Raw genomic sequence first — 25,673 nt, 5'->3', positions numbered from 1 at the left:
AAGTTTTTGAAATTTGTTTAAGGCCGTTTTATAAGCTAATTTGATAGTAGGGTCATAAGACTGGCGCCATTTACGTTCCAGCTGTTTGCACCTGCTCTTTTCCTCTCTCAACATGGGAGAGAACCAAGGAGCAGATGGGCGAGATCTAGAGGAAGTCATGGGAACTAGAGGAGAAATGGTATCTAATGCAGTGGTAAGAGCGGAGTTATATCTCACTGTTTCCTTGTTAAGGTCTTCCGATGAATTGAAATGATAATGAAAACAGGGATCAATGGCCTCACAGGTAACTTTAGACCATTTACGACCAATATCTCTGTTGATGGAGGAGGGAAGGGGCAGGGAGGGAATAGTGATTTCAAAAGGGAGAAGGAAATGGTCTGACCACGTGAGGGGTAGGGAAGGAAGAGAGGTGATGCCAGGATGATTCGTAAAAATAAGATCAAGCGTGTGTCCTGCTTTGTGGGTAGGACCCTTAATTAATTGGGACAGAGTTAGTCCTTGTAAGGTTTCAAGCAGAAATGATGCTTGGGCGCAGGCGGGATTGTCAACATGAAGATTGAAATCTCGCAGCACTGTGAAATAAGAATGTTTAAGGGAAAAGTCCGCGATTGAATAAAGCAAGGAGCTGAGAGATGCGGAAGTGGCAGTAGGGGGATTTAAGTAGTGAGGGAGGGCGGGAGGCGTCCAGGAGCTGGAGCGCTACCCTGCCTCCCCCCAAGATGGCGGTTTCGCATTCTCCCAGCCGGCGAGAGCGCTGTGCTCGGCTGCACCGGGGGAGAGAGAGCAATGACAGGACCCCTGTGACGAAGCAAATCTCGTCAGGTCAGAAATATGAGCAATTACCGATTAAAAGCGTATCGATTAAAATATATACAGTTTTTAAAAGTACACTCGAAGTCAGCACTGCACTCAAGTATTAGATCACTTTGCATACAGTCAAATTCTATCACACGCAGTAATGCCTTCCGCTATTGAAAGGGAAAGAAGGAGATGCCCCCGGCTTCCGCCTCAGGGGTGAAAACATTTGCGGCAATATAGGCCACGGCGGTGCTCCCGGACGTGGTTTGCCTCCTGGCACACGGTGTGCTCTTTCCACGGAGAAATAATTTGAGAGCCCACGCGGCTTTAGCTGGTTTTGGATCAAGTCTTCCACAAAAAGATCTAGGGCCTGTCTGCCTGCTTTTTCGGGTACACCTACAAGGCGTACGTTATTTCGCCGAGAGCGGCCTTCCTGGTCGTCCAGTTTAGCCTTTATCATTTTGTTGTCCTCTAACGAAGCATTTTTCGTCGACGACTACGTAGTCTTCGTCGACGGTGAGGTCGTCGATGTCGAGCCAGTCTTAGTCGACGAGGTAGCCGTCGACGAGGTAGTTTGTCAACGATGTAGCCGTTGCCGAGGTGGTCTTCGTTGACGGGATCTTTCTTCCCTTTGTCGCCGACGACGGAGCATCGACGATAGATGGCATTACCTTCGTCGACGAGATAGGTCTTACTGCAACGGAGACCAGCGTCGACGGAGAAGAGGCTGACGGCATTATCATCTTTGGCTTCGGCGACGAGAAGGTGACTGTTGACGCTGAAGTAGCGTTGACGATGATAATCGTCGACGACTCCGTCGAAGGCGGAGACTTCTTCTTCTGAGGAAAAACCTTCTCAGGAAGCTTTTTAGACGCAAGAGACTTTCCAGTCTTTAAAGGGGTCTGATACAGATGACGATCCAGAAGGTGGAGAAGCCTTTTTTGCAGAAGGTAAGCCAGAACCCTTGGAGGGTTGAACTTTCCTCAACACCTTAGCCCCAGGAGAAGATAGATCTTCCTCACCAATCCTCTTTCTGGAGGATACAGATGACCCTGAGGCCACACTTCCCACCTCAGATAAAGTAGGCGTCCTTCCCCATCTCTGAGGGTCTTCTGAGGGAAGGTCCTGCAGATCTTACACTCTCTCACCTCATGATCAGGATAAAGGCAGTAGATGCCCTTTTTGTGGGGATCTTCTGAAAAAAGCCGGAGCTTCCCACAAGATTCACAATGCCTGAAGAGAGATTTTTTAGTAGATGACATCCTAAAGGAGAGAAATCCAATCAGAAAAGTGAAGTACTGAGCAGAGCTCAGGGAGACTCCCTTCACACGATGTGCGGTAGACAATCTGAGAGCCTGAGCCTCTGAGGAGAACATTCTGGTGGGTGCTGTCACCTGATTGGCTGCAGTTTGGACTATACAAAATGACTATGATAGTCACGAGTGTGGAAGTTTTTACTCTTGTAGCCTAGGGCTACTTTACTTCCTGGTTGTTTATTAGCAAGGTTTTCTGGTTACTAGGTGCATATTATTGCTTTTTTATGTACCGTGGGACCCCCACTCTGACAACAGGGAATGATTCAGGCATGTGAATCTATGAAAAACACCCCAATACTGGAGAACTAACTTTAGCCTCAGCCAAAACCTCTGGGGACTGTGGACTCTGTGCACAATGTACCTTACTTTGGAACAGTATATACAGAGCCACTTTCTTACACCTATCAAGGGGTGAAAAGTATTGAGGCATGGACAGTGCTGGCATCTATGTTGAGCGGCATTGTGGTTGACATTCAGCTTTGCATCTGTGATGGCACTGGGAGGGACAGAGCCGGGGTGGAAGGAGGCATCTAAGGTATCACTGGTCCTGATTTGGGCAGGTAAATCCAGAGGGCCGGCTGGCATCAAGGATAAGCCGCCGACTAGCTCAGTAGTGTCACCTCTCTGCTCCGTGGAGGCTTAAGGTGACAGAGAGGTCATTGGTAGTCCCCAGAAGGCATTATAAAATCCTTTCGAGTGGGGCGGGCGTCGCTCCGGCACTGGGAACCTTAGGGTAACGCACAACAGTCCCCATTGCTGCCTATGCAGATGGAGTGCAGGACCAGAGCCTTGAAGCACACTGTAGACAGATTTAAGGATTCTTGTACTTTATGGACTTACCCAACTTTGATGAGGTGGTCTTGGAGTGGAGAGATAATCTACCGTTGGCTTGGTTCCTGGAATGGCCCCACATCTTTCACAGGCACGAGCACCAGAATGCCTTCTTTTGCCGTACCGCCAGGAGTTTTATCGCCCGCTCTCGATTCGACTGTGTCATGTCCCGACCCAAACATCAGAGACCAACAAAGTGAGCATCTGACACAGTCATCTGCCTGTGGTAGTCCCCACATACATGACACCTGAGGGTTTTGCAGGTGACGTGATGTCCTAGCACACTGGGAACAAAGCTTGAAAAAAGGTCAACAAAGTGGAACAAAGAGAAAAAAAGTTGGAGGAAAAATGATTGCGGTAGCTCTTGGGATCGACGCTGTTCGCCCCAAACGAAAGGAAGTGATGCCAGCACACTGAACACCAAATACTGGTGTGCAGAGGTACTGCTCAGAATATTCCTCTGGCATCAGACTGGATCTGGAAAATCTTAAAGTGAGGAATCTGCATTTAGAAGTTATCAAAAACATCTGTTTTGGAAGTAAAAGCATCATGTGTTTCAATAAAGAATGGTAGGAAGAAAATTGCCATGGGGAGGAGACAGGTGAAAATGTGGCAAAAGTAGCTTCAGTAGTGGAAAGATCTTCAAGATGACAAAGATAACAAATTTTCCCAAGAGCCTACTTTAGCGGTGTAATACCCAAGTAGATTGAAATCAGAAAATACCCATTACATGAATATAGAGGCGTTGATTTCCACTTTGTGTTTAAAGTGTACTCTAGCGGGTGTTCGAATTATAATTTATTTTCTTTTTTAAATCATCACTAAACATTCTTTACACCAGCTTCTAAATGTCTAGCTGCAAATTGGTAATAAAGGAAGCAAACCCAAGACAGATTCAAAACTGATCCATGCTTGGATAACTAGGATATTTGTATCCCCAAAATATCCAACCACCTCCTAATAAATAGCAAATGATCGTGAAAGACATCAGAATATGTTAAGAGAAACACCAACTCTTAGTACTTGTAATCCGATACCAAGCTTAACTAATTATGAGAAAATGAGTAAATCTGGTTCAACTAATAGTCTATACTTACCAAATAGAAGGGTGACCGGGGGGGCGGTGGTGGCTGCCGTCTCATCCTTGGCATGATGAGTGAGGTAGATGTCGGTGGTGGAGTTGGTGTTGTAGATCGGAGCGTAAGCATCTCCAATTCTTCCTTAAAAACCATGCTGGCATGAGTTCTGGGAGTCAATGTGAGTACAGTACTTGACAATGGCATTGCAACCTGAGCTGCAGATGTGGCAGTGGGACTTGAAATCTGAGCCAGAGACTCAGCTGCTGCAGTGGTTAAGGAAATTGAAGTTGGTGTTAGGGGCCGCTGTACCAATGTGTTGACAGGAGCGCAAACTGGTGTCAAAGGTGGATGCACTACAGAGGTAACAGGATTTAAAACTGGTGTTAGAGGCTGGGCTGCTGAGGCAGTAAGAGAGCTTTGAACTGCTGTAAGATGTGGGGCTGTAAAGTTTGCAAGACTGTTTGGAATTGGAGGACGGACTGCCAGCGTATTATCAGAGATGGAAACAGAATTAAGAGGTCTTGTTGCCAATGTGGTGGAATAACTGTTCACTAGATTTGTAGGAGGGTTTCCTAAAATGTTACCCGAGCTTGAAACAGGAGTAATAGGCCGACAAGTTGATGTGGTTAGAGAATTGTTAATTGGTGTTAGAGGTCGGTCTGCCATGGTAGAGGGATAACGGTTAACTGGAGTCAGGGGAGGAGTTCCCAAGACAGTAGGAGATGCAGAATCTCGAAATAAAGACAAGCATGCTGACGTGTTGAGAGAACTTGTAACTGGAGTTATGGGATGACTTGCTGAAGTAGTCACATAACTGTTAATCGGAGAAGGCTGACCTACAGAGTTGGTGAGGTGACAGTTAACAGGAGTTGGTGGTCGGCTTGACAAAGTGAAGATAGACTTTGATCCTGGTGTTGTAGGACGTGCAACACAGGTAATAAGAGTTCCTGGGACTGGAGCAGGTGGGAGAACTGCCACAGTGTAAAGAGGACAAGACACTGGTGTAAGAGGCCTCGCAGTTGAAGTGGTAATGGGGTTACAGACTGGTTGAAGTTTAGGTGTTAAAGAGACACCAAGGCTAGAGACTGTCAAAGAACTAGTGGTTAGGTCGGTTGCTGGACTAGACAGTGTCACTGCTGTTGACCTAGAAACCGATCCAGAAGCAGATAGCAGAGGCCTTGGTTCCAAAGTGGAAGAAGGATTACATGGCAAGACAAGATGCGCGTGCAGAGATGCAGACTCGGTACTAGGGTCTGAATTAAGTGTGGGGCTAGGTGAGCAAGTCAATGGGGTGAATGATAATGTAGATGCAGGGCAAGCCAGATGCATCGCACTGCTGGGTACGGTGACAATACCCTGGCTGGAAATCTGTGCAGAGGACAATGAAAGCCTGGTTGATAGGCTGGGAGTGGAGCAAGGAGGCTGTATTCCAATACTGGGAACAGGGATTATACCCTGCAGAGTTCCATGGCTTGGCATCTGTATAGGTCTGGATGATGCACTGGTAGATGAGCCAACTAGTTGGGTTCCATATGAAGACACTGGGAAACCATAGCTAATGGCTGGTGTACCTGGAATGGCCACTTGTGTTGATGCTAATCCTTGTTTGGCTCCTATAGAAGTGGAAATAGGGATGCTCTGTACTAATGATCTACCAGTAACATTAGGACTGTTAGGTTGCACTGGCACAGTCATGGAAGGAGGAACAGAGTTCAATGTGTGGGATGGGTGAGAGACTGGAGTCACATGCTGTGGCACTACTGTTTGCCCAGTGCTGGAGGCAGTAACTAAAGTTTGGGTAGACAGCATAGTTGGAGCAGAGAAAGCTGAGAATGTGGCCAGTGCAGGACAGCTGCCTGCAAGGGAGCTACAAGCAGGAACAGGATTGGAGACTACAGCAAAAGTCCCCGGACTAAACATGGCAGGTGTGTTGGTGGCCACCAAAGATTTCGGACTTGAGACTCTGTTAGAAGCTTGAACTGGTACTGAATTAGAGACGCAACCAGAAGTCAGTAAAGGGTCACGACTACACGAAGGTAGAGTAGCATGAATAGGACCTGCACTACAGACTGCTACTAATGACTGATTGAAGGAGGGTATAGGACTCGGCAGTGAGGCAGAATTAGAGGCTCCTCCAGGAGCTAGCAATGAAGGATGGCAAGAGGACACTAACGCTGCTACTATGGGTGCTGGGCTTGTGGCTGGAAGAGTAGTCACTTTTGGATTAGAATTGGAGGCCAGAACAGGAGCCAATAGGGAAGCTGGGCTGGAAACAGGGGGAGAACATTGCACATAAGCAAAACTGGAAGCAGAGCCAGAAGTTAGTATTTTGGCATTGTTGTGGGCTAGTGAGGGAGATGGCAAGACAGCTGTGCTAGAGGCTTCCACATGTGCCTGCACAGGAGAACTGGCAGCCTGGACTGACGTAAGAAGAGGGTTGTGCAGAGTACCAAGGAGAGATGTTTGCAAATGAATGGGACCTGAAGTCTGGTTAAAAGCAGAACTGGTGATCGGGCCAGGACCCATCAGTGTGACTGTGCTGGAAGCTGGAGTAATAGCTTGCAAGTAGGTTGACATGGAACTGGATGGAGCAACCACTGAAGCTGGACTGTATGCCAAAGCAGGAGATAATACGGGTGCTGAGCCACAGGCCATGGTATTACCAGAGGTAGGAGTCAGCATAGGAAGTGAGCTAGAGGGTGCAAAAGGTGTTAGATGTGTTAAACTAGATGGTTGAAGAGCCGTTTGCAGATGGGTAGAACTGGAAGCAAGAGTAGTCGGCATAGGGGATGCATCCGAGGACATGGCTGGAGCTAGTATTGGAAGAGAATTGGAAAACTGAGTGGAGACAAGAATTGGAGCTGTGGATGTCAAAGGCCACAGAGCTGGTGTAAGAGAAGAATTGTCAGCAGTTAGCCTAAGTGACAGAGAGGGTGCGACTGTGGGAGTAGAATCAGAGACTGGAGGTGGGACCAGCGATGGAGCGGAACTAGTGGGTGAGACCAGAGTCGTGGGCAACAAAGAGCTTGCAGCTAGTGGTCTGGATGCAAGACTTGGAGTAAGGCCACATGAAGGAATCTGCACAAGTGTTTGGTTAGTAGTTACAGACTGAGTTGCCAATGCTGCAACAGAACTGAAGGCAACCAATGAATGAGGCAATGATGTGGGTACAGGGCTTGCAGGCAGACTAGAGGCAGGGCTGGAGATAGTTGTTATCAGCTGAGAAGCTATTGTGGAAACGGGGCTGGAGAGAGGTGCCAAAAGTCTAGCTCCTAACAAGGGAGTAGAGCTGGTAGCTGGGGATGGTGCCAATGGTGAAGCTGTGTTGGCGGTCTGTAGTACAGGGCAGTGAGTAGAAGAAGCGGCAGCTGTGGAGAAAAGAGAAAATAAAAATAGTAGAGCATGAAGCACTATTAGGCATATTTGTGAATCTTCAATTTCAAGTCCTTAGTTTCACTGGCCACACCTTTTTGTGCAACATACAAAATTATTTGATGCTTAGATTAATGCACGATGCCCACTTGTCAGATTCGGACTACCTCTCCCCAAAAAACCATCCATCCATCCACAACTCTCCTAACCTGCCTTTTCTATTCCATCTACATCAAGTGCATAAAAAGGTATAATGCGCACATGCTCTGGAGAATGAGAGACTAATGACCTGGAGTACAAAATTACTACAACATTTATTTACTCTATGACCAGTCCCATCATGGAAAGAATTTAGAACAAAGCAGTTTGCCTATAAGATTGTTGAATATAGAGTTCCTGGCATTTATTGCTTCCTCAAACAGGTTGCCACCAACATATATGGTATATCTAGAAATCAGGGGCTTAACGTAAGACAGCACTATGTTATGTTATTTGCACTCGTAACCCGCACAGATACTACAAGAGTGTCCTGGAGGGAACCTTGAGAGTTGGAATAAGAGAAGAAGGGCCAGATTTAGGGAAAGGAAGGTCTTCAGTTTTTTTTTTTTTAAACGAGTGGGGTCCTGAGTGCAGCGGAGAGCAAGAGGCAGCGCATACCATGCCAGGGCGGCTATCACAGCGAGGGAGCTGCAACCCTTTTTATCGCAAGCGGAAGCGTGGAACCTGGGCCAACATTTGAGATGTAGAGCGCAGTTGTCTTGCAAGGGTATAAAAGGAGAAGAGCTTCTGACGATAGCTTGCCCCTATGGCATAGAGGGCGCAATGAGCTATAACTAAGACTCTGAATTTGTCCCGCTCTGTTACAGGTAATCAGTGAAGGGTGCGAAGATGTCTCACACTGCTTCTGGCAGGGATATTGAGAACCAGCCTGGCTGCTGTGTTCTGCACCACTTGCAGCTAGTTTAGCAGAGGAGAACCAACGTATAAAGCGTTGGCATGGTCAAGTAGGGCTAGGGTGACTGTCCCATTTAGCGGCCCAAGGAAAAAGGGGAAGAAACTTCCTAAGAGTTTTTAGTAGCCCAAAGCAAGTCCATGCCAATTTTTTTATCTGGGTTGAGAATGTAATGCTTTCCTCGAACCAAACCCCCAAGTTTTTAACGTGTACCCCTGTTGAAGCTGTTAACGTGGAATCAGATGGCCAAAGTATTTCCCTAAATTGAGGGAGAAACTTTCCAAAGAGGAGGATTTTTGGTTTCTCCTCGTTGCATTTGAGTTCAGCGGTAGCCAGCCTTTGAAGCACTGAGGAAAAGCATTGTTTTGTGGCAGAGGTGGAGTCCCCAAATAAACAAGAGCTGGGTCTCATCAGCATAAGCAATAACTTTTTTCCCCAAGTCCTCCGCCAGTTGGATCAGAGGGGTAACAAATGTTAAAAAGGAGAGGACTGAGGTAAGATGCCTGAGGGACCCCTGTAGTCATCTTCTGCGGGGAGGAGGAGAACGGGGAGAGCCACACCAGATGTGTCTGATCTTCCAAAAATGACTTAAGCCAGCCCCAGGCAGAGCCAGATAAGATAATCTCAGCCAGTCGCGTAAACACTGAGTGGGAAACCGTGTCAAACGCCACCAAGAGGTCAAGCAAAATTAGGGCTCCCCTCCCACCAGCGTCCAAACAATCTCGGATGGCCTCCAAAACATCCACCAGAGCTGACTCTGTACTATAGGAGGCCCTGAAGCCAGACTGAGCTGGATGTAGGAGGCCTGAACTTTCTATAAACTTGGTCAGCTGTCGGGTAACCACTTTTTCACAGACCTTAGCACAAGGGGTCAAGTTATGGCTTCTTTAAAAGAGAAAGACCCTTGGCCTGATTCCAGGCTGCCGGGACGAAAGCCTCCAAAAGGGACATGCTAATGAGTCTGTTGACTTCTGGGTTTACAGTATCTGCAACGGCAGCCAGAAGTCTGGCAGCACAAGGACCCGAAGGCGAGCCAGATTTCAGGATTCTCAGAATTTTAAGAGGGCTGGGTAGGTCAATGGGGGTAAAGGCAGCTAAAGAGTGGAGTGGACCAAGTGGGCGCCTGTGTCCCTTTTGCAAGAAGTAAAGGACACCTGTATGTTGTGTGGATGTTCTCCAAGAAGAAGATGGAGATTTTCACACCAGGAATTCGAGGATGGTAGTGTACTAGATTGCGCTTTGGGCACCAGGAAACTCTGAACAATGGAAAACATTTCCTTTGAATTATTCCTGGCTACATCAATTCTAGTCCCATAGTAAAGGCTTTTAGCCTGCGCTATAGCAGTGTAATAGTTTTTTTGTTTGTTTCTCAACATAAGTTTCACCCCAGGGCTGTAGTCCTTACGCCAGCCTCTCTCATGTTGCTTGCACTCTCCCTTCAATACCCTCAAAGCGGGAGTAAACCATGGTTTAGAGGGAGAGTCCTTGGAATGCCTGTGCAGGGTAGCAGGGGATACAAGATTATTATTATTATTATAAATTTTATTAAGCGCACAGCTACCCAAAGGTTTCCCGGCGCTGACCAACAAGGTGTGGAAATTGCAACAATTACTGGTTGAATAGCCATGTCTTCAAATTCCTTCGGAACTTCAGATAGTTGGGCTCAGTCCGGAGACAGAGAGGAAGAGAGTTCCACAGGGATGGACCCAAGAAGAAAAATGAGCGGCCACCCATTCTTGCTCTCTTGATCCTAGGAATCAGAAGCTTGGATTGGGAGGATGATCTAAGAGTGCGGGAAGGGACATAAGAAGTAATAAAAGATTTAAGGTATTGTGGGGCATTGCCCGCAATAATTCTGTGTATAAAACACAGGGCCTTAAACTTAACCGGACTCTCAATACGGAGCCAGTGAAGACTACGTAGAAAGTGGGAGATGGGAGACCTGCTAGGGAGTTTGCCAAGAAGGCGAGCTGCCATGTTTTGAACAGTCGGAAAATTCCGGACAATCTCCTTGCCGGCACCCAGAAGGAGAACATTCCCATAGTCCAGGCGGGAGGTGATTAGTGCCTGGACTACGGTTTTCTGGGTGTCAGGAGGGAGCATCCAGATGATTTTCTTTAACCACTTGAGAATGGCCGTACAAGTGGCACAGACTTTCACAACATGGTCCCTCATTGATAATTGGTCGTCAAAAATGATGCCCAAATTTCGAGCAGTTCTGGAGGGCAAGGGGAGGGTGCCCATTTGGTCAGGCCAATGAGAGGGCCCCCATAAATCACAATTTGTACCAAACAGAAGAAGCTCAGTTTTCCCTCCATTCAGTTTTAATTTGTTCTCGTACATCCAAGCAGAGATTTTACTAAGCCCGAGACGTAAGGAGGAAGGGAGGGATGTGTGACTGGTGGATAATGAAAAGATTAGCTGAGTGTCATCAGCATACGAGTAAATAGAAAGCCCCGCTTGCTCCGCAATCTTAGCCAAAGGTCTTACGTACAGATTGAAGAGAAGGGGGCTCAAGATGGAACCCTGTGGAACCCCGTATGCTGATGTGTGAGTTTTGGATGCTGATGAGGCTGAGAAAACTTGGAACGTCCTATTACTCAGGAAACTAGTAAGCCATTCTAAGGCACGATGGGAGATGCCAATAGATCTGAGGGTGTTAATAAGGATAGAGTGGGAAACCGTGTCAAATGCGGCACTTAAATCCAGCAGGATAAGTGCCACGGTTTCCCCTCTATCTACCAGAAGCCTAATTGTTTCCGACACTCCCAATAGTGTAGATTCGGTGGAGAAGCCTGAACGAAAACCCGACTGAGAAGGGTGTAAGATAGTGTGGGTTTCGATATAATTAGTAAGTTGTTGATTAATGTGCTTCTCCAAGATTTTTGAGAAAACTGACAGAAGGGAGATAGGACGGAAGTTAGTCAGATTATTTGGGTCAGCATTGGCTTTTTTTAACAGTGGTACAACCATCGCATGTTTCCATGATTGGGGAACCTTAGCCTCCCTAAGCGAGGTGTTAAGGAACTCCAGAATAAGATAAAGTGAAGGGGAATCAAGGAGAGACAGAATTTGAGGAGGGATAGGGTCTAGAGGAGAACCAGATTTGATGGTACTAATGATGTTGCGTAAAGTGAGTATGGTCAAGGGAGTCCAAGCAGCAATTCCAGATTCTAATACGCAAAGATCCGGTTCCGGAGTTTGGGAATTAGACGAGGGGTGAAAAGTGGTAGAAACAACTGGAATAGTGGAGCCGAAATCAGAGTAAATGTTTTCAATTTTTGAAACAAAGAAATCGGCTAAGGCATCACATTGCGTCTCATCTAAGCAGGGTGCCTTGGGTTGCTTAGTGGCGCCCGAGAGTTCTTGAACCACCTTAAACAAAGCTTTGGGGCGGTTCTGAGCATTAAGTATAGAGAGATTTACATATTCCGTTCTAGCATTTTTACAAAGGGCATGATAGCTGGATAGCGCAGCTTTATATTCTAGTTTGACGAGAGGGTCATAGTTGGAGCGCCACTTCCGTTCAAGATGTTTGCAGCCGGATTTAGCTATTTTTAGCTGGTCATTAAACCAGGGGGCCGGGGGGTGATGTAAATTAAATTTCTGTTTGCGAAGAGGAAGGCAGGAGTCAACAGCAGAGGTAAGCCAGTTATTAATGATGTCCGCCTGCGCAAGACAACTGACCTCACTAAGTGGTGTAGAGACCAAGAGGGCAGCATTCAGGTTGTTCGTATCCAAATGTTTCCAGTTTCTAGTCAATCTAGGTCAAGCTGGGATAACTGGAGAGGTTCGACCGGGTTCGGTACTGATAGAAAACTCCACAAGAAAGTGGTCAGACCAGAGAACCGGTAGAGCTGGCTTACACTCAACTGCCGCAAGATTGGATAGCACAGGATCAAGTAGATTACCTGCTTTGTGAGTGGTGCTAGTATTATGCAGGCTAATGTTGAAGGCAGCTAAGTCAGCTAACAGAGTAGAACTACTGGGACAAGCTTTGTCGTTAAAATGAATGTTGAAATCTCCAACGAGAACAAAGTTTGTTGAGTTCAGAAGCAGTGGAGCTATATACTCAGCAAGTGAAGGCGCCCATGAACCAGCTGGGCCCGGGGGGCGATAAATAAGGACACCAGACAGCGTGAAGTTGGCAGATAAAGATATTTTAAACAACCCAGCTTCACAGTTGGGAATGTCTAGGTCCTCCCATTTGCATGAGTAGTGTTTTTTTAAAAACGATCGCAATCCCTCCACCCTCCTTTTTTACTCTATTCCTGGAAACATAGGTATAATTATCCGGAAGAGATGCAGCAATGTCAGGACCGGAATGGTCATTTAACCAGGTTTCCGTCAGAAACAAAGCGTCCGGTTGAATGAAACCAGGAGATCAAAAATATTTCTGCAATGTTTTGGAAGAGATCTGCAGTTTAAGTTGATAAACTTCATTGTGTTAGAGGGGAGTTTCAGTTTGTTTTTACATGGAAAAGTTGATGACGAAATGTCTAACCGGGAGGGTAGTGCTAAAAGGCTGAAAGAACAATCAGGACAGGAGCAGGGGGAGGATTGAGCATCAATGGGAATAGTGTGCAAACATTGGGGAGGTTTAGGAGCCATAAGGATATCTCTGGAGTATGTCATATTAGAGGCGGAGTTTTTACTAACAAGGGATCCATGGTGTTAGAGATCTAACTTGTAAAACAAGCAAGCCCTCCTTCATGGTTACTAGCAGGAGAGAGTCTGGAGGTCGCCAGAGCCTGGCCGGGTGCCAGAGGGTCAGTTTTGGCAAAAGTCGGCTCACGCTCAGCCCAGGCCGAGGAATTGACGTCTGCCCTTACCCAGGAAAATATATCAGAAAGTGGTTGAACCAGGATACTGGAATGGGGGTTTCAACCAAGATGGGAAAGTTAGAACAGATAGGGTCTAGGATATGACCCCCTAAATGCGTCGGGAGGCTGACCGATTGAGTAAGCTGGGCCAAGGTCAGTATATCTAAGAGCTCTAGGGTGTCCACTTCTGCTACCTGGTCAAGATGAATATTCAAATCTCCAAGAACAATAAAATGGGCAAATTGGAAAGCACAATGGCTTCTCCCAGTGCTTTAAGGAAAGCGCCTGCTGGGCCAAGGGGTCTATAGATCAAAGATCCTCCCAATGTAAAGTGTGGCGAAACATTAACTATCACTGTGGTATCAGACTACTTAATAGAGTATCATGAGAAGCATACTTGCAGCTTGTTATGGGGTAGTTTTAAAGAACTTTGAAAGTCACTGGTTACTGGGCAGCATCTGAACCAATTACTGTCTTTTACAACTAGTGTCCAGCTCCATCAATACTGTTCACTAAAGTTCGATAATCTGTACCAAGGGCAAAAAGTGGAGGTGACAAAGTCAAAAAGGGGCACTTTCCTGCAACGTGTGAGGTGCCTATATAGGCACCACCCCATTGCGCTGGGAGTGTGAATTCATTTGCTGACTGAGTGTGTACAACAAATGCTTAACATTGTCCTCTGATAAAGCCTTACTGCTTGACCACACTACCACAAATAGAGAGCGAGATGCTATCTATTTTACCTCTGCCTACCTTTTGGGTTCCACTGGGCTCTGCGCACACTATACCTCATTTTGGGATAGTATATACAGAGCCAGGTTCCTACATGTGTCAGTTACAAATTTACGATATCACCTCTCCGACTCACACCCCAAGCCTTTACTGTCAATTTCCCTAAGAGTATAAGCTGGTTCTTGACTCGATGTGCATGGGGTCACTGCTAAACAGGCCTCAAAGCCAGTGCTCTTTTCCTAAAAAGCTGTACATGCATTCAATTTAACCTAGTAGGCAAGGACTTCAGCACCCTTGTAAGTCCATGGTAAATTGTACCTAAGGTACCCGGGGGCCTGGCAACTAAAGAGGGACCCCATGGGCTGCAGCATGGGTTAAGCTACCCAAAGGGGTCCCGACAATAAATGCATGCAGACTGTCACTGCAATACATGTGAAAGGGTGCAAACCCTTTTGAAAACTTGTGATTGCACACTCCCTGTGTGCAATGCCCAAGTATACTGCAGTCTTATATGTAAGTTACCACTACAGCAGGTCTTGGAGGTCTAAGGCAGGCTGCATTATAACAAATGTGAGTGAATATCTGTATGAGCAAGTATGCCCATGTGATGCCTTATACCATTACTAGGGCACCGCAAGTGATCAGGCAGCCATGTCAAAGGTATGTGCTGGGCACTGGTCATTAAGAGTTACCCAGATACATAAGGCTACACTGAAAATAATGGTATTTGGTATCAAATACATAGTCTCAATAAATCTATACTGATGCCAGTACCAGGTTTATTGTGACATTCTTACAGCGAGCACTTCAGAGGTGACCAATGAAAACAGACTAGTCCTCTAGCATGCTGGCTGACTGGTATCACCCAGCCTGCCATCACAGACAAGTTTGTGCCACCCTGTAGGTGAAAGCCTGAGCTCTCCGAGGTCAGAAATAATGCCTGCTCCAGAGGAAGGTGGAACCGACTCCACCAGCAGGATGGCTAGCAATTTAGCATATACAGGTCAGAGGCTTTAAAGCCGCTGGCGCTTTTGATATGCGACCCTGGCTTCCCTCAGACCCGGGGAGCGCCACCTCTGCCCCTGAGGCCCATTTGGCACCAACGAAGGCAGGAAAACTAGATAGTCAGAAGGAGTGTCACACTTTCAACCTAGGCACACCCCTAAGGTGGGCCACCTGAAGTGGATAGTCGAGAAAGGGTTTCACCATCTTTGATTAGGTGAAACGCAGAACTTTAGGTCAGGATTATACCCACTATCCACAGGAAGTGGTCATATAGGGAGTTTATTCACCCCAGGAGTAAGTACATCATTGGCCACTACCCTATACTCCTCTAAAAACCCAACATTCGGTATTTAGGGGTCCCTCAGACACCAGGAACTCAGATTCATCTACCTGAGAACTGAAGGACTAAGAAGAGCGGATGTCGCAAGAACTGTGGACCAGCTCAGAGATTGGCGCCAAACACGGACTGGCTGCTGCTGTCCCGACAATTGCAAAGAACGAGAATTGTCTAGTAGCTGGACACCTCTTAAAAGATTGTCCAGCATTTCAACAATTTCGCAGCCTCTCCCTTGGGGCAGAGTAGCTATTCTCCTGCGGCTGCAGGCACAGACTGCACTGATCCGGTAGTCTGTTTTGCTGACCACCGGGTCCAAGATGGTGTATCTCACCAGGACGAAGTCGTCATGGTTCCAGAAGGTCAGCCCTGTCTCTCCAGCGAGTTTTGAGACACTAGACCCTCCATGCCCCCAGCACCAAAACCCTGGGTACTGGATCAATTGCAGCCACCAAGGTCTGTTGAGTGTCCAGCCCAGTGGAGAAGTGTGGCTCACTGGTTAGAGGAGGCAGACCTGGAAGCAGAGGTCAGCCCGGGACCAGGGTTCAATTCCCGGCTCGGCGGGGTCTTGAGTCCTAAAATGTCCATGGACTCGACAATTCTCGCTCCGGTGCTTACTCGATTCACAGGTTCACACTCTGCGCAATAGCTTGCTTAATCTCCAAAACGGCCCCTCGCAGGGGGGATGCCTGGCTTTCACCTTAAGGATACCCTGCCGGGGTTATCTCACAGGGGAATACCAGGACGGGTTCCCTAAGCAAGCGCTTAGAAACCGCTTGGTGATTTGCGCTATATAAATTCCTGTACATTTACATTTAGATACCACGGACTCCAAAACCAACCTGCCGATGAGGGACTTCAGGATCAACAAGGTCTGTACCGAGAGTGGCCCTGTTTTCTTTCCTTCTTCAGGTCACCCCACTAAAGTGAGAGCCTCCAACATAAGTGACACACCGGACAAAACACCTCTGCACCCGATCCCCACAGTCCGAGTTCACATAAACCGACAGTGTCTCCTTGTCCCAGAGACCCTAAAGAGCTGAGCCCCATTGTGAGTTCTGCTGGACTTGTCTCCAAGTCCCCACTTGCAGCCTTTCTTTCACAGGTATTCTGACAATGACTTTAATGCGTTGCTCTCAAGGATAACAATGCAACCAGAACCTCTGCACCCGGAATCACCAGAGCAGGTAAAACCGAACTGCTGGTGGTCTCTTGGACACTAATCCCCTTCACTGCCAAAAGGCCCCTTCCAGAAATGCTTGCAAGTATATGTATGCAGTGTATGTTTTTCCCCATAGAACAACATTACAGCGTTCAAGGCTCATCCCTCAAATATCGTTAATTTATCATTTTACGAATTACAAAGATCGCAGTGTCTAAAACTATATAAAAATCTGTTATTTTTCTAAATCCGTCGAGGATTTTCTTCCCGAGTGATTGTCTCATTTATGGACGCTGCGTGTACAAGTGATTAACACTACCCTCTGATAAGCCTAAGCTGCTCGACCACACTGCCACAAATAAAGCACTTGGGATTCTTAATTTAAGCCCTTTAAACCCTTACATAGGCATTACCACATAAAAAGGCAGCTTCTTACACACGTCGCTTCTGGCGTGGACAACACCACGTGGAGCCGACTGACACTACAGGAGTACTGCTCACGAAAAAAGTTTTCAGATCCAGTCTGAGAGCTGGAGATAATTTTAAGTTAAGGAACCAGCGCTAAAAGTCTCTATCAGATATCTGCTGTTCGGAATCTCTATCAGAAACAAGGTGCAGTGAACCATAAGTATGCAGAAATATCTGAACAAGTGACAGACGTCCAAAGACATCAAACAAAAGACTGCAACCAAATGTGATTCTTCTAACTGAAAAAAGATTGAAGGGCAAACTCCAGCATTCAGGCACATTTATTTTTAAGAGAGTTGAAAACATAGCTGGTTTGACAATGCACTACATTCTAGGACCAGCAGTATGCCATGAAATGATGAGACAGAGCTCTTCTCTAAACCTCATTTACTGCAAATTTTCACTTGAAAGATTTAAAAATATCTTTACATGACCACTGCTGTAGGCTGACTATATTCATTCAAACTGGATTAAAAATGAAATAAATCGAACTAGGTCTTAAGATTGCCTATTACTCCATTCAAACCGCTGCTCACCAGCTTGTTCCACGTTGGGGACTGGAGCATGGAGGACTTTCAGCATTGATCGCCCTGGTGCAGGCGGAGGATTTGGGGCACGCATCGGCAAATGAAGAGGAGCTGGAAACCGCAAAGCTGTTGGTCCGAGAGGTGTTCCAGACATTGTTCCTCTCTGTACAGGTGAGATCAGTGTTGGGATGCCAGGGACTGGAAGTCTTTGTGGTAGACTGACGCCTGGGGGAGTAATGCCATCCTTTGTTGTCTGTCTTACGACGATCTTCATAATCCCAGAGCTGTTCATCAAGGAGGCTAGCAAAGGAAATGAAATGCAGGAGGATTAAAACAGATTAAAAGGCAACACTCAGAAAAACATGCCTAACACTATCCGCACACTAAACGATTTAATATCAGTCTGGATCAACTGGAAAAGTTCATTACCTTCGCTAATGCTTTATCTGGTAGAGACTATTTAGCCACCTATGACATACCTTACAATTATCCCTAAGGGTCAGACTGGATCCCGGAAAATATTCCTGAGCAGTACCCTTGTGAGCCGGTAGGCGGTGCTAATAGGATTCGCATGGCATCATCTGCGCTGGATGTGACAGGCGCAGTGCCTATATAGGCACCACTCCAGCGCGCTAAAGCCAGTTACTTTTCGTAACTTTCCAAGCCAGGAGCACGGAGTCACGAAGGACATGGACCACAGGTGTGGAAAACTAGGCCCCTGAATGGGGAAAGCCCTGTCCCTAGAAATCCTTTCGCAGAGCGGCGATGATCGGTAAGGAATCTGCTGCTACATAGTGTCTCTACCAGATAGGGCATTACTGAAGGTAAGTAACTTGCCCAGCTTATAGAGACTTCTAGCTGCAGATTCCTTACCTGAGAATAAATACTCAAGCAATACCTTCCCGGAGGTGGATTTGCAAAACAATTTCAAACCAAAAACTCCAGGACCGAACAGGCAAAGTGTCCATCTAGACAAACCTAACTGCCTAAGCAGTAGCGTTATGTAAATATGTGCAAGGAAGCCCACGTTCCTGCCTGGCAGATGTCCAGGACCGGGACGCTGTGTGCCAACGCAGTGGACACAGTCTTGGCTCTGCTGGAATTATGGGCAATGAGTAGCGATTGTAATGTAGAGCACAATCCATTGGGAGATAGTTGACTTCTGCACAGCCCTTCCCTTCTTTGCTCCAACATACCGTAGGAAAGTGTCAATTTTTTACATGGTCACCCACAAACCCTGGAAGGACTGTCCAGCGCTTCACCAACCACTAATCTCCCTTGCGGTGAAGCAGCAATTCCCCTGCATCTTTAGGTACCGACTGGACTTGTCCGGTACTTCGTTTATTAGGCCATTGGGCCTACCTAGGGAGCATCTCTCCGGAAGAAGGTCATCATGGTTCCAAAAGGTCAGCCCTGTCTCTCCAGCGATTTTTGAGACGCTAAACCCTTCAGGAGCCCCCTACACCAATACATTGGGTCCCGGAGCACATGCAACAACAAAGGTTTGAGGAGTGTGCAGTCCTGACACCACCGCCACCAAAATCAACCTGCCCACAAAGGGACGTCAGGACCAATGAAGCTCACACCGGGAGTGGACCTGCTTTCTGTTGCCTTCCCCTCTCCAAATCAAGAGTCTCCAACTCAAGTTGCCATCCGGCCAAACATCTCTGCATCTGAGCCCCACAGCCCATGTTCACGACAGCCAGCTGAATCCTCTTGCTCCAGAGACCCTCATGAGCCAAGTTCCCCTTTGGGTTCGGAAGGACTTGACCCAAAGTCCCCACTTGCAGACTTTGTTATAGGAAATTTGGCTGTGTAGAGCTCGAGCCTACCATGGCCACGAGCACCTCTGCACCCAGATACACCAGGGCAGCTAAACCCGAACTGCTGGTGATTCTTTGGACCTTTGCCCCTTAAATGTAAAAGTGCACCTTCTACAACCGTGTGCAAGTATATGTATTCAGTTTATATCTTTCATCCCATCGGATAACAATGCCGTGTTCAAGGCTAATACTTCAAAAAACGTTATTTGAGCATTTTACTGTATCTTTGTAAAATTCGAAATTACTTACCTGATTCCGATGATCTTGGAGTATAAAATTAAATGAAAATCTTTTTTTTATTTTTTTAAATCAGTCCCAGATTTCTTCTAGAGTGCGAGTACCATTTATTGACTGTGTGCAACAAATGCTTAGCACTCCCCTCTGATAAGCCTAAGCTGCTCGACCACATTACCACAAAGAGAGCACTCAGGATTATTAAAGTAAGCCCTGTAAACCAATAAGGATAGTCTGTAATTTTTGCATGGTGTCCCCCTACATTGGCACACTACATAAAAAAACAGCTTCCTACACATACTCCACGAAGAGTTGGTCATCCATCTGGAACCCTTTTGTGCGGTCAAGGTACAAGAATGCTATTTTTTCATCCAGACGTTGGAGTTGTTCCTCGTCTTTAGAGGATGTGGTGAAGCGGAAGGCAGGGCGATGGACTGGCCTAAATGAAAGGGATTGACTATGTTCGGCCAAAAGCGGGTCGTAGAACCAGCTTCTCCGGTTAGATGTTCATTTATGGAGGCATGGTTGACGAGGCCTGAAGCTCACTGACTCTCCGAGCAGATGTTATGGCCACCAGGAAGGCAGCCTGGATGGTGAGGAGCCTGAAAGGACAGTTGTGGGAGAGCTCAAAGGGAGCACACATCAGGAATGTCAGGACGAGATTAAGGTGCCACTAAGGCAAGATAAAGAGACAATCTGAGGTTTCAATCTTCACGCGAAAAGGCATAGCAGTGCCAGGTTTAGATGGAGAAACCTCTTTTGGTGCTGCAACAGAAGATCATTCCGAAGAGGCAGCCTGATTGGAGGACCAACGGCAATGCGCAAAAGCTCGGTATAGCAAAATCTCATAGCCTAGTCCGTAGCCACAAGAGAAACTTGGGCCCGGATGTTCCTGATCTTCTTGAGAACTCTGGTGCAGGGGTGGTATGGGCAGAAAGGTGAACAGTAGGCCTAAGCTCCAGTCAAGACTAAAAGCGTCTCCGAGCGAGAGCCACCTTGGAAACTCCAGAGTGTAGAACTGGTGTCATGGCTCTTTACTAGAGGTGGCAAACAGATCTCACCAAGGCTCTTCCCACTGCTGAAAGAGACATTGCACCACCTCCGGATGGAGACGCCATTCGCGATCTGTTAGGCATCTTCAGGTAAGCTTGTCAGCCCCGTTGTTCAGAGAGCCTGCAAGGTGTTGAACCATCAGGGATATGCCCTGGTGTTAGTCATATCCAGAGATGCAGGGTCTCCTGACAACGGGCCCACATCCCGCAGTATCCTTTTTGTTGCAGTACCACATAGCAGTGGTGTTGTCTGAACAGCAGCTGACCCAACCTCGGTGTGTTCACCACCAGTGCAGATTGTTTGCAGTTCCCTTCAAGATCTGGACCATGTCAGAGCGATTTCCCGGATGCTGTGCCCATTGGAACTTTAGGTGCCACTGCAGAACCCGCTGATACCAGAAGTCATGTTTCACAAGCTGGATGCAAGATCTCAGGAGGCCCAGTAGCCTCAGTCATTCTCACCAAAATCCAGGCTAGAGGCTGAAACACCGGTATAACAACATGAATATCCTGAACTCACCATTCTGGAGGATAGGCCCGAAACTGCACTGTGTCCAGAACCACTCAGATGAAGTGGAGAATCAGAGAAAGACTGGTGTAACTCTGGCACGTGAACCCTAGCAAACTTAGGTGGTCCGCTGTAGTCTGGAAATGGGAGACGGCAGCTTGGGGCAAGTCCGCCTTCAACAGTCAGTTGTTGAAATAGGGGAAGACTGACAACCCCTTTTCTCTGCAGACGAGCTGTAACCACTGCCATCAACTTGGTGAACACCCGAGGGGAGCTGGTAAGGCCAAAAGGAAGTACACTGAACGGAAAGTACTCATGGTTCACGGTGAACAGCAGGTAATGCTTGTGGGCAGGCAGGATGGGAATGTGGAAATGTGTGTCATGCAAGTCCAATGCTAATATGCAGTCTTATGGGTCCAGGGCAGACAAGACCTGAGCGAATATGACCAGTTTGAACTTCTCCTTCCGGAGGACGAAATTAAAATGGCATAGGTCTGGGACATGATGAAGGCCTCCGTCCTTCTTGGGCACCAGAAATTATCTGGAATATCAACCATGAGCTACTTCTGGTGGCAGCACTCTCTTTACAACTCTATTGGCCAAGAGAGCGAGCGCTTCCTGGTGGAGCAAAGACAGATGGTCCTCCATCAACATGCTGCAAGTAGGTGGCGTTGGTGGAGGGAGCAATCCTTCTGGACAATCTGCAGAGCCCATTGGTCGGATGTGATAGACTGCCAGAAGAGCAGGTGATGGTGGATCTTGCCGCCAAACTTGTCCAGCCTCTTGCATTACTGACCCAGGAGTGTGAATAGGAATGCACAAGGATTTAAGTGAGAAGTGGAGGCTTAGACCACCAAGTTTTCCGGAGTAGGGTGTTGTGTGAGGGAGCTGGGGTCCACTGAGGCAGGGCAGTGGCAAAAGTCCTGTTCACAGGTGCCCTAGTGTTGGGCTTGGACCAAGTCCCAAGCAGGATGTCAGTAAGAGCCTGATATGAGGATGAGAAGTGAACATTCCTGGTAGAAGCACTTCTGTTAAGACATTAGTCTTGACCAGCAACAAGGGTAAAATAAAGTCCAAGACCTCAGCTGCCCTTCTCACCACCATTGCAAATTTCGCTCCCTCCTCTGTAGCCACAGTAGAAGAAGAAAGCATGCCAGGTTCTGGAGAAGTATCCAGACCACCGGCGTCCGGCAAATCCTCATACCAGTCCATGTTAGGTCATAATGCTGGAATTCATCAGGGTCCAGAGACACCTTCCACAACTCCTAGAGTCCTAGACAAAAAGAATAGGGCTCAGGCTCCGACCTGGAAGACGTGGCTGCCATTGGTGCTGGAGTCAGGGCCAGGCAATTTTATTTATTTTATTTGATTTATTTGAGTTTTATATAGTGCTGGCTAGGCCCGGAGGTAACAGAGCGCTTTACATAAGGTTCCACAAAATTACAAAGTTACATCAATTGGAGTCAGTAATCCGAATGGGGACGGCGCCAACAGTGAGTGCAGGCAGTGCTGGGAGCGTTGGCATCAGGGAAGGTCGAGAAGGCACGACTATTGCCGGTTTGGATCGATCTGTGGTTCCAAGGAGCCTGGCCGGAGCTGCTAGAGTGGATCCAGTAGGGGCTCCACCCAATCCTGCAGGGCCCGAAGGCACGCCAGACAGAATGTGCTACTCAAATATGAGGTGCACAGCCTCCAAAAACTCTTAATTGGGCAGGGATCACTCCAGCTCCCGGAACTCGGGAGGCATAGAGCCAGCCAGGGCGCTGGCTCAACTGTGTAGCAAGGCCTCAAATGTCAACTCATCCTAATTTCATCCCCCAAAGGATGAAGAGAAGTTGAATACTTCAACTTCTTGCAGGACTTACCCGAATGACCAGACTAACTTCAAGTGCGACTAAGATTTCAGACTCTGCTGCTGCTGCTCCCAGGACCTTCCTCTCGTCCGGGATCTGGCTAATCACAGTGTCTCACATGAAGCAGTCAGGAGCTTGAGGGATTGCTCCCTCAAGGCCTTCAGGTTCATGGTGTCACAATCAGAGCAGGCCTTTTCATCTTTTATCGTTGTCACACTTGAGACACAAAAGGCATACAAGGTGCAGGTCTGTCCGACATCAAGCAGTGACAGAAACCCCAGGGCTGGGAGCCGGCCTTCCGAGAGGACATCCCTGCGACACCCGGAGGAAAACCTCAAAAAGACTCACAAAAGGAGTCAAGAAAATCTTCCGAAAAGGTCTGACGCTTGGAAATAATTCTAAGGTAAGGAATCTGAGTCTAGAAGTCTTGATCAGATCACTAATACAACATCTACCCTAAAAGCACTGACTTGAATTCACAACAAAATACATACATTACAACTTTACCCTCTGGAGATGAACTAAGGACTGGAAACACTTCTGAAAATCCAAACCTTAGGCAGCATGATCAGGCTCTGCTCCTACCACTAACTTGACATGTGATAACTGGTGCCACTATTGAATATGCTACTTACCAGTATGCATCTGTTCTTGGCATGTAGGGCTGCTGACATTCATATCTATAGCATAGATCGCCGCCTAGTGTTGGGTCCGGATGATTGCACATTGTTGTCCTGGAAGAGTCTTCGAAGTATCACGAAATAGGTGGCTCCTCCCCTGGACTACAGTGCGCATGGGCATCGACTCCATCCCCAGATTGTTTTTAGCCATTGTGGCGAAGATGGAGGGTAACAGTGTGAGCGATGACCATGCTAAGAGTAAGTGTAAAGTCTGCAGCCGCTACAGGCGCCGGGGAGGAGGGTGGGCGATATGAATGTCAGCAGCCCTACATGCCAAGAACAGATGCATACTGGTAAGTAGCATATTCAGTTCGAGGCATGTGGGCTGCTGAATTCATATCTATTTTACCTATGCCTCTAGGCTTATTTTTGCCATTTATTATGAAGGAAAAAACTAAGAATCAATTAGTTATCCTGACATATTTATGTCTTTTTATTTAGATATTTATAGTACTTTTTTGATTGTTTAAATTAGTCAGAGAAAGGACAATATCAACTTTACGTGTTGCCAAAAACAATTAAACACAAATTGTGGACATTACAATGAATTACAAACAAACAAACTTAGTATTTACAATATATATACAAAAAGCAATCATTCGAAATTTAGACCAGTTACCAGGAAAAAATAAAGCAGCATATGTTGGCAAATTCATACCATTCGCTATTAATCATTTAAAAGACATAGCAATGCTTTTTGATCATGCATCACAGACCCTTATGCTCTGAAAAATATCACAATGAATTCAAAAGAGAAAGAAAGAGCTTAAATGCTGAATAAATCAAAGCGTAAGTGCCGACGCGTTTCGAATCCTGTGTATTGAATTACAATATTCTCATCAGGGCTGGATGAGTCGATTCCATAGGGAACTGTTCTGACAAGAAAAAACGAGGAAAAGAACTTTTAGAGAAAAGTAGTTCCTCAACCCATTCACATTCATTTCAATCCAGAATTTTAAAAGCATCAAAAGATGCAGCATACCTTGTGTCATTCCATTTCAAGGTTTCTGTGGTCTTTTTTTTATGTAAAACGTCGTGTGCGCGGTGGGTGTCACTCTGCAGAGAACAGCAAATAAAATATTTGATGTTTTTTTAAAATATAAATACAGGGTTGAAAGGAATTGAAACCAAGCACCAGAGGGGGAATTTTCTAACCTGTGCGTGTTTAGCAGCGATTAGTTATAGTCTCGTCGCGTGCTCAAATACTTCTGAGTTGTTCGTTTCTTGAGGAATATGGTTCTGTAACAATGAATCAAAGGTGTAATTGTCTGTTTTTCATGTGCGCCGGCTGTCTACTGTGGCCGAACTTTAAATAAACGGGACTTACTTCAACCGATGGGTTGAGAGGAGCAGCGTTGTGTCCAGCCGTTTCTTTGCGCTCCGTCTTAAGGCCGCCGTGGTCTCTTGACCTAAAATCAGCGAGGAATAATTATCAGCTCGCACTCGCGCTTTTAAGATAAACCGTGCCCAAGAAGAGAGGCTCTCTGCGGTTCTCACCTTAATTATTTACGTAACTCGCAGCAAGAAGGGGGTCCCATGTCACTCGCGCAGTTGTTTGAACCAAACCAGTTCGAAGGGGCGGGGTGGTTTGCTCGGCCATAATAAAAGTCACATGACCTGGGGTCAACCAATCAGGTGTTCCTAGTATGTTCTGGTGTATTCTGGGGTTAGTGGTCCGACCATTTTCCCAGTCACATTACAATCAGTTAGAACAAGGGTTTCTTTTGAAACAGAATATACTATTCAAGTCTATTAATCTCACTCATGGAGTTTAATCCTTTGTTCACGCTATCAAATTTCATTATCAGGTAGGCTTCTTTGCGTAATAACGCGCTCTCTACACATGGAGAGTGGTGCTTGGGATCAACCCATGTCAGTACGGTCCATTTAAAGTCGTTTTCACTGTGATTTTTACTTAGAAAGTGCTCGACCATAGGTGCATTCAAGACCTTTTTCTTTATTCGGGACCGATGTTGGGTAATTCTGACATTAACAGGTTGGCAAGTCTTTCCAATATAGATTTTGTCGCATGGACACACCAGGGCATACACGACATTTTTAGTTTTACAATTTGTGAACATGTTATGTTTCCATTTTAGACCGTCATGTTCAAACACATTCCCT

General features: G+C 46.7%; 1 protein-coding gene across 4 annotated transcripts in view; it reads right to left on the bottom strand.

The window, feature by feature from the left end:
* Positions 1-25,673, bottom strand: part of SRCAP (Snf2 related CREBBP activator protein) — a 1,816,344-nt gene that overhangs the window by 484,414 nt on the left and 1,306,257 nt on the right. For all 4 annotated transcript variants that reach the window (XM_078652845.1, XM_078652844.1, XM_078652847.1 and 1 more), the window contains 2 exons: positions 17,409-17,699; positions 4,043-7,392 (listed from right to left, as the gene is read on the bottom strand). In XM_078652845.1, coding sequence (XP_078508971.1) covers positions 4,043-7,392; positions 17,409-17,699 — 3,641 coding nt within the window. The remainder of the gene's footprint in view (positions 1-4,042; positions 7,393-17,408; positions 17,700-25,673) is intronic.

Source organism: Lissotriton helveticus, chromosome 7 (assembly GCF_964261635.1).
Source record: "Lissotriton helveticus chromosome 7, aLisHel1.1, whole genome shotgun sequence".
NCBI lineage: Eukaryota > Metazoa > Chordata > Amphibia > Caudata > Salamandridae > Lissotriton > Lissotriton helveticus.
The sequence above is the reverse complement of the archived record's forward strand: the minus strand, read 5'-3'. Positions and strand labels throughout refer to the sequence as shown.